Here is a 9,500-nt window from a genome sequence, read left to right on the forward strand (position 1 = left end):
ACTACAGAGACCCTGCACTATGACGCATGGAGGCCTGCATTGGAGGTATGCAGCCCAGAGTGAACCAGCGCAAGGAGAGAGCAGACATTTTCCATATTTTTGTAAATATTGTGCATTTCAACCCTCATCTTTCAAGTAACACAACACAACAAGATGCCTTACTGTGTTGAGTGAAAGAATGATAAATTCACTCACAATGTGTAGCATCATCATAAAGCAGAACCATTGAGAGCAAAAACTGAAAATAGCAGCATTCAAGTATCTATTTATACCGTAGGACACATTGCATACATACTAATCTCACCCTAAAACAAACCTGTCTAACTGATCACGTCACATTCTTTTGGGAAATTAACCTCCTCAAAGCCTGTTTCACTTCATTGTTCCTGAGACTGTAGATAAAAGGGTTAAGCGTTGGTGGTAGGACATTATACAAGAGTGTCACAAACCTCTCCTGGCCCAGGGAATAACTTGAGGAGGGTCGAAAATACATAAAAACAACAGTTCCATAGAACAAGACCACCACTGTTAGGTGTGAAGAACAGGTGGAGAAAGCCCTTTGCCGCCCTTCGGTGGAGCGTATCTTCAGAATGGCCACTACAATGCAAACGTAGGAGAACAGTACAATGGAGAAGGGAATCATGACAATAAGGGAACCCTCGGTGAAGATCACAAGTTCATTGGTGGACGTCGGAACGCAGGACAACTTGAGCAGTGGACCAATGTCACAGAAGTAGTGAAGAATTTGGTTGGGTCCACAGAAGAAGAGACTAGCCATCAAGAGTGTGTGCAACAGTGAAGACAAAGAGCACACTACAAAAGTGGAGGTCACCATCCAAAGACATATGTAAGTCCTCATAATGACTGGATAGCGAAGAGGAAAACAAATAGCAACATACCTATCATAAGCCATAACCGCCAAAAGCACACACTCAGCAGATGCAACAAATACAAAGAAGTATAGCTGAGCAATGCAGCCCTGATAGGAAATAGCCTTCTTGTTGGTGTAGATGTTGATGAGCATCTTGGGGAGAGTATCTGAGATGAGGCCGATGTCCACAATATTCAAAGCGCTAATGAAGAGATACATGGGGTTGTGGAGCTGAGGAGTCAAGGCAATCACCATCATTATAAGTCCATTTCCCAGCAGTGCCAGAAGGTATATTATCAAAAAAGATGTAAATAGTAAGGACTGCTGATCTTGGATGTCAGAAAGTCCCAGCAAAACAAATTCTGTGACTGATGTTTGATTTTTCCCATACATCCTTGAAACTTTGAGACCTGAAATTAAATGTTTTTAGAACTTAGAAGGATTGCATTGCATCTAAGGGGCCCAAAGCACATGGGCAATTGGAAATTGTACTTGGTGCAAAAAACACAAAATCATGCATACAGTGCATTGTAATGTAATGTAAATAAGATTTGCAAAGCGCAACCATTGCCTGAGGACGTCTTGGTGTTGTTAGAGTGGAGGCAAGTATGACAGAGGAGACACTAAAAGATGGACTGAAAGCAGAGGAATAGTTGATAGTGTTTTTAATTATGCATGTACTTTATCCATACCCTGTGTACAGTAGTCATGCCTCAGAACCTCAATGGCATGACCTGCCACCATGCCATACACCTACTGTGAAGATACCATGGCTTTTATAAATGGCTTGTTTGCAGTATTCATTATTACTGTTATTATTATGATTATGATTATTATTATTATTATTATTATTATTATTATTATTATTATTATTAGTAGTAGTAGTAGTAGTAGAGCACACATTCACCAAAGGTTTCTTAGTGCTTATAATACTAGAGCTATTGAGAGCCTAACTAGATAACAAGTGATGTAAGTCAAAATCCTGTTGAAATCACCAGATTTTCAGCTTTCTGGAATGATGGCACCAGTATGGTTTGAAAATGTTAACACCATACAGCAAACCTTCATGTGTCTTCACTCCTGTATTGGAAGCCAGTGCAGTTCTCTCAGCAAAAGGTGTGGAACGTGTGCACTGTGGGAGGAGATAGCTCAATCTTGGTGATTCAATCTGAATGATCTGAAGTGTGTGCAAGGTAGAGCAAGATCAACCCGCATAGACAGAATCAGCATCATCAAGTCTTGAGTTATTAACTGAACTTACCATTAATTTCCTTGCCTCGAAGGATAGCAAGGGTGCAATGTTCTTCATAGATTTTAATAGAAAGGAGTATTTAGATACTAGAGCCCCTACCTCAGAATTTAACCATCTATCACTACCCAAAGACAGAAGTTACTGGAGTTGGTACTAGCCAAGGTTATTTGGCCAGTAGCTCTTGCTCCAAATTCTGGCATTATTTTTTCAGCAAGACTTTTTCAGTCAGTTTCAGTATTTAACTTCAGCTGATTGCTAGCCATCGAGCTAGCAGGGAATCTCATAGGGCTTTAGAATGTATTTTATACAATGCAGGAGTGATATCCATATGAAATAGTAGTTTAGAATCATCAGCATAATTGTACATGCTGCTGCCAGAGATTGTCAATGCCTCATTAACTGGTTTGACGTACAGATTAAACAGACAAGGTGACAATGAGGAGCCTTGAGAAACTCCACATCCAAGACCAATCGGATTGGAAGTAAAATTTCCTAGCTTCACTGACTGCCTGCGATTTTCTGAATGTGGTTTTATCCACTCAAGGGTTTTCACCTGCCCCCCCTGCGTCAGATACACGGTCAATCACAAACTCATTGTTGAACATGTTGAAGGCTGAGGAGAGGTCTAAAAAAAATTGGTCTACATTTCTTCGATGATCATCTCGTGTCTTCATTCATCCATAAATGCTGTTATCGCAGTGTTTGTGCTGTGAAGGCCATCGCCGACTGGATGAAGATCAGCCGACTGAAGCTGAACTTGGACAAAACGGAGGTCCTCATCCTCGGTTCCAACCCATCAGCCTGGGACAACTCCTGGTGGCCGATGGCACTGGGGGCAGCCCGACACCCACCGACCACGCACGCAACCTGGGAATCATCCTCGACTCAACGCTCTCCATGACCAAGCAAGTCAACGCCGTCTCCTTCTCCTGCTTCAACACCCTCCCCATGCTCCGCAAGATCTGCAAGTGGATCCCGACAGATACAAGAAGAACAGTCACCCAGGCCCTCATCAGCAGCAGACTCGACTACGGAAACGCCCTCTACGCAGGAGCCCCGACCAAGCTCATCAAATGGCTGCAACGCATCCAAAACGCCTCGGCACGTCTGATCCTCGATATCCCACGCCACAGCCACATCACCCCCCACCTGAGAAACCTGCACTGGCTGCCCATCAACAAGAGGATATCCTTCAAGCTCCTCATCCACGCACACAAGGCACTCCACGAGACCGGCCCAGCCTACCTCAACAGACGACTTTCCTTCTACATCCCTAACCACCAGCTCCACTCCTCCGACCACGCACTCGCCACCGTCCTGCGCATCCGAAGAACAACCACTGGCAGGAGATCCTTCTCCCACCTCGCTGCCAAGACCTGGAATACCCTCCCACTGAGCCTACGACAGACCCAAGACCTGCTGACCTTCAGGAGACTTCTCAAGACCTGGCTGTTCGATCAGTAGAGGCCCCCTCCCCTCCCCAGCGCCTTGAGACCCTCACGAGTATGTAGCCCGCTCTACAAATGGTTGATTGATTGATTAATTGAGTGATTGCAAAAGGTCTCAATCCTGCTTCAACTGGTTGAAGGAAGGAAGTTTTCTGTAAGTGTCTGCTCAACTCTTGAATGGAATCTGCATCCAATAATTTAGCTGGAAAAGGCAGGAGTAAAGTATAGCAGTAGTTTATCAAAACTGTCAGATAATCCCCTTGTTTGAGGAATAGAGAATTGTTTTAACTATTTAACACAACAGCAGCTTACTAATATTACTGCAAACAACTTCTGGGACATCCTCCCATTTCTCATATGCGAGGTCCTCTTTAGATCCAAAAGATTAATTTGTTATGGATGTTACAAGAAAAATAAACACCACATTTATCTGCAATATGTTTGTAAAAGACTCTCACACATCACCCTCATTAAATTTAAATGAAAGTGAAACAGTATGTAAAACAATCTGTTTTAGGATAATTAAAGGTAATCGTAACAAGACTTTGCAGAACAGAGCTGACTCTATCAGGCTTCCTCCCATGAAAGGCTGGGCCCTTGGCCAGAGCCCAATTTGTCCATGGCTTGAAACGTCTCTGGTCAGACCAACTCATCGGAAACTACCTGATTGTCCCAGATGCCAGTTCAACCTTGCCGACAGTGCAATAATGATTACATCATACCATTTGCAATAATCGTTTTTAGATTCAAAACGTTTTGACTACATATTGGATGCATTGAAGGTGGGGCCTAACTGCCGACAATTCAGTACACTAGTTTTGGAAAAGATGTATCCATTTGAGATGTGTGTGCGATAATTGTTGTCAGGCCAATATTTAAATTGAGGTGGCAGTATACTGGAGTGCTGGTGCTCTCAATCCATCAATCAATCAAGATTCTTATAGAGCACGGCTAGTCACCCATTAGGATCTCAGGGCATGTGGGGAGGGTGCTGAAGTTCAGTTGAAGAGCTAGTTCCGTCGAAAAGCCAGGTCTTTCCTGAATTGAAGCAGCAAGGGCGATTGCCTGAGAAGTAGAGGAAGAGAGTTCCAGGTCTTCACAGCGAGGTAGGAGAAGGATCTTCCTTCGGCCTTTGTCTTGCGGGTCTGTAGGATCGCGGCCAGGGCCAGGTTGGCCTGACTCTTAGTGGCTGCTGTGTCTGTATCAATTTAGTGGGCAAGGCAAGCTGAAGAAGGTGAGGGGCTCAGCAGTGTGGTACCAAAATATCAGCCATAAAACATCAATGTGGATCAATATCAACTCCCACTTGCATAATATTGTTATGGTAAGAAGATGTGCAGTTAGCATAGTAAATCTTTACAGCTCCATGTAGGATAACCGTAAATGATGGGGTTGCAAGGTGAACATTTTGTATTGATATTTTGACATAGATCCAGCCCGGTGGCAATGGAGGTTCAGCGGTAATAGAGAGAAAAGATACACAAGGCCCATTATGGGGTAATCAGAAAGAAGCGGACAGGAAAGACAGACAGAAATGTACTACAAAGAATCACAAAGGTCAACACAGTGCAGAAAAGAGAGACGAGAGGTGAAAGAGAAAGGGGTGGAGAACTGCAGGTACTACCTCAAAGCCAGCAGCAAAGAAGGAAGTGTACTGCAGTGCGACAGAGATCAAGTGCTCCACGTGAAATCAAAATGAGATAAGTAAACTAGAGGAAGTGGAATGTTTGGATCTTTCTGCTGCAGTGAACTCAGGTCTCTTGCATCTACAATTCACAAGGTGTTGTTTTAGAACTCTGATTGTTCGGCCAGTCTCCACTTTCTTTAGTTAGTAAATCACATTGCTTCTGTAGTTTTCTACTATGTTGACGCCTCTTATGTCTGAGTTTCTGCTAGGGATCCCTGCTAGCCTATATTCCGCCATTTTCTTCTGTGCTACTGTGTTTATTTCTGGTGCAAACATTGACCCATTCTCTGCTTAACTGTCCTTTGTAACTGGCCCCCTGAACTCTTGGTGCCTCCTCCTCTGCATTGAACTGTGGCCATAACTATTAACCCGAGCAGACTCTTAAATGCCAAACACTACACCTACTGCAGCCCCCTGTATTATCAGTAGGCCCTGGTGAGGCATTTATTAAAGTGCAGGGTTCATAATAGTACTTATACCCTGAGAATATGCTATTAGAAGGTAGAGGCAAATCGAAGGATACTAATACCTCATACATTGAAAACAAGAACAAAGCTGAAGCACACAGCATCATTTCAATACACAGGGAATTTAAAATTAATCTTACATCACTAACACCCAAAAGGTAGTGCTGGCAAAGCTTAAGTGAATGAGGCATTTTCAGTCTTGTCAGAAGAGGAGGTCAAGAGTACCTCTGAAGCTGTAAGGTCAAAACTACTTTAAACCAGAACATGTCAGTACAGGCCGCACATTCCATGGAACTCTACTTCCTCAATACTTCAGGTCTAAAGGTACAACTTAGACCTCAGGTCTAAGTTTACCTTTGTGAACAAGGCCCACATTATTTACTTCCCAGTTAGATTCATCCATCCAGTTATAAAAGAAATAACTATGAACAGTGGATGTCACTCCTAATTGCGCTAGTTTATGTCACTTCTATGGTATGAATATGAATCAATCCACACGTCAACAACCACAGTGCACAGTAAGGCTGCCTTGCAAAGTAAGAGCTGCGAAATCGCAGTAGAGCATATATGGTGCCCAAAAATATGCATGCCCATAGGTATGTAAAATATCAAATGTCAAAGATTTCAGGATCCAAGACAGATTTATACATTGTTCTACATATTGATTACTTAGACCCGCCTCTAAAAGCAGATGAACACAGATGCCTGCACATTTGGTGGATATTGATTCTCTAGCTCTTGCACAAGGAAGACATTTTGTATGATTTGAGTCTGTCTTTTGTATCTATCATTTGACATAATGAGCACCTGACCTTCAGGGCTCCAAAAACTGCCTCTACTCTCTTCTGCTGTATTATATGACCCTCCACTGTTCAGTGAGGTATGGAGATGTGCTTGGAATGCCCAATCTATATTAAAATATGCTTCTGCCTAATTTTCCCCACATGACAGGCAAATATAATGAATACATTGTGTTGTCACATTATCCTATAGGCTTGAAATCTCTACTGTAGTAGTTCTCTGGCTGGTGCTTTTTCTCTTGTCAGACCTTTGTTCAGTGCCATCGTGAACAAAAGCGCTTGGTCTAGGCAAAACAAATGAGAATATACAAAACATGAACATGTTACCCTTAAATTCTGAAACTGTGCTAATTAAAATAAAGATTATTGTCAGTCTTGAGTTCACAGCCAATAAATGCATGTCAATTACTCAATGAAATTATGGGAAAAGGTATATTTTGCTTAGACAATTAGTGGCGAAAAGGTTCAAAAATAGGATTTGCTGAAAAACAATGCTAATTTACTTTTGTTGATTGATTTCGACAAAATTAGTAACAAATAAATGTTATAATACTCCGTTTCAAAAGGAACAAGAGAAGTTAAATTTTAAGTATCTTGAGGTGTAATTGTGGTTTTAATATTATCTTGTTATGCTGCTGCTCTTTTTCTTGTTGAATATTACCATGTTTTGCTGTTGTCCTTTCTCTTATCACGGAATGTGGAATGTACTTTTAAGGTTTTAACAAATCAAATAAAGTGTTGTTTGAATGACTGGTGAAGTAACCTCATGAGCTTCTTCACGTTTTTTGATGGACAATGTTTCTGCAAAGTAGGACCACATCTCAAGCTAGCAGAACTAGAATTTCACGCATAACTTATATTAATTTACAAAAGTGACAATACATTCACAAATGGCTTACTGACATGCATACATCAATAGAAGCATGATGTTAATGTGCAGGAAGGTCTTTCTAAGGGCACTTTCGCTGCACATGTGTACTCTTGTCAGCTTGCATTGCAGTTTCTGCTTTGCTCCAGCAAGATGATTGAATAAGGTGTTTTACATACAACCAATTCTGAAATTATAACAAACCTTATCAAGGTCCTGTCTGCTACAAATTCACGAAAAGTGCTGTCAGTAAACCAGTCAGTGCTGGCATGGCTGATGGCCAGCAGAGGAGAGGAATTCAAGCCTTGCAAGGAAATGTGGAAGACAAGACAAGACTAAGCAAGTCAGCCAGCCTAAAATCAACCAAGGGTTCTGAAAGAAACACGAGCTCGAAGCATCATGATAACATCTCACTTTATCTAACTCCCCTTCTCTCATCCTTTGCTCCTGTGAGGACATCACGGCTGCAACTGCATGATCTTAGACCAGGAGTAGGGCTGATTTAAAGGACCAGTCCTTGTCCCACCTCCCCACTTCACTGACTTCTTCAGATACCTCAAATTCACCAGGGTCTGCAACTCCCTGATTGATCCCTCTGGGTTGGAAATAGATTGGCCCCAGTGGAATTCAATGTTGTCATCTTATGAGTGGAACTAATCGCTCTGGAGAAGGGATGCAGAACCCTGAGTTCATACAATGCGCATATTTGAAAGATGTTATGCAAAACAATTGCATTTCCGTGTAAACTTAAAAGTAGGGCATGCACTTATTGTCAGCACCTGATGTACAAAGCCCTTTTGTGGTTGCAAATTCTGGGCTTTAAAATCACAAGCTTTGCAAGCACAAAGGGGTGTTCTTCTTTTGTGAGTCACAAATTCCTTTCCTATTCATAAAATTGGTTGTACAAGTCAATGCAAATCACAATTAGAAAAAACCGTGAAAGGAATCATCACTCTTTATTGTGAGAAACAATATCAAGTATCAACAATGTGATGACCGTCTCCCAGGTTAGGGTGCTGATTCACAAAGATGAAGTTGCCATTCGAGGATTGCTTTTCATTTGAGAATCATATCAGGGCAGCCTCGAGGTCAGCAGACAATTGTAGGAGAGACCACTGACTACTTCCCCAATGTATTCACAAAAGGGAACATTTTTTGGCCCAAATTCTCAAAAAATCCCAGAATTCAATGCAGCAGTCAAAAATGCTGCACTGCATTGCATGACAGGGCGGGACAGGAGAGCCAACATCTACAAAGATATGGCACTCTCCTCCACTCTCCCTAGCACAGGCCCAACTTTCAACTTCCATGCACCAGACATACACTTTAGCGCCAGGGGGCGTGCCTGAGTCTTTCATTGGATTTGTATAGGAAAAACCTCCTTCATGTACAAAATAAAATGGCTCTATAAGTTTAATCCCTTCGCTGCTTCTGTTGGCCACCGGCCGTCGCGAGCACTACCTCAGTAGTACTGCACATGTCCGTTGGCCGATGTGGCCCCGCCCACTCAATGGAACGCCCGCACCGCAGTGGAATGTCCGCCGTGGTTAAGGCGTTAAAACCATTTCCTACTTTGTCAGTGTGATATACAGGGCAGCACACATGTAAAAGTTGGAAAAGCAAGGAGAAATAAACACATTTCTCCTTTTCACTCCTGCAGTTCATTGGAGTTAGTTTTTGACACTGAATCCTGTTTATTAATGTAAGTAGAAAGGGTTTAGCGTCTAAAAGCATGGCTGGTTGTATGGGAATGCCCATGTTCCACTTATGTAACGCCCACTTGAAGCAAATTAAAGGAAAGCAGTGTTTTGAGTTTGAGTTACTTTTCCATACAAAGCGATTCAAATACCAATTTGCATTGGTAAGTAATCCCCAAAAAGGTTTACCGCCGTTTTAGTGTTCGCAATGTGACGCTAAACCTTTGTATCTTTTACAGTAACACCTTTTCCTTTAACCACTTCGCTGCTATGGCACCTTAATATTTTACATTCATTTTCCATTGAAATGAATGGAAAGTTCATGACGAGTTACCCTTGTCATTAGCGTCGAAGAGGTTAAGGGACAAAGATTGTTTATTTTTTTTAAATTGAGTTTATTGAAAACAGCA

The 9,500-nt window shown here is 42.2% G+C and overlaps 1 protein-coding gene across 1 annotated transcript; it reads right to left on the reverse strand.

The window, feature by feature from the left end:
* Window positions 1-328: 328 nt before the first annotated feature.
* LOC147684556 (olfactory receptor 1S1-like) lies at window positions 329-1,264 on the reverse strand. The gene has a single exon (XM_086939712.1). The coding sequence runs from the start codon at window positions 1,262-1,264 to the stop codon at window positions 329-331; it is 936 nt and encodes a 311-aa protein (XP_086795838.1).
* Window positions 1,265-9,500: the final 8,236 nt, after the last annotated feature.

Source organism: Lissotriton vulgaris, chromosome 10, assembly GCF_964263255.1.
Source record: "Lissotriton vulgaris chromosome 10, aLisVul1.2, whole genome shotgun sequence".
In the NCBI taxonomy this organism is placed as follows: domain Eukaryota; kingdom Metazoa; phylum Chordata; class Amphibia; order Caudata; family Salamandridae; genus Lissotriton; species Lissotriton vulgaris.

What these genes read in the sequence shown, in the direction of transcription:
- LOC147684556 (XM_086939712.1), bottom strand. Translation starts at nt 1,264, where the DNA reads ATGTATGGGAAAAATCAAACATCAGTCACAGAATTTGTTTTGCTGGGA.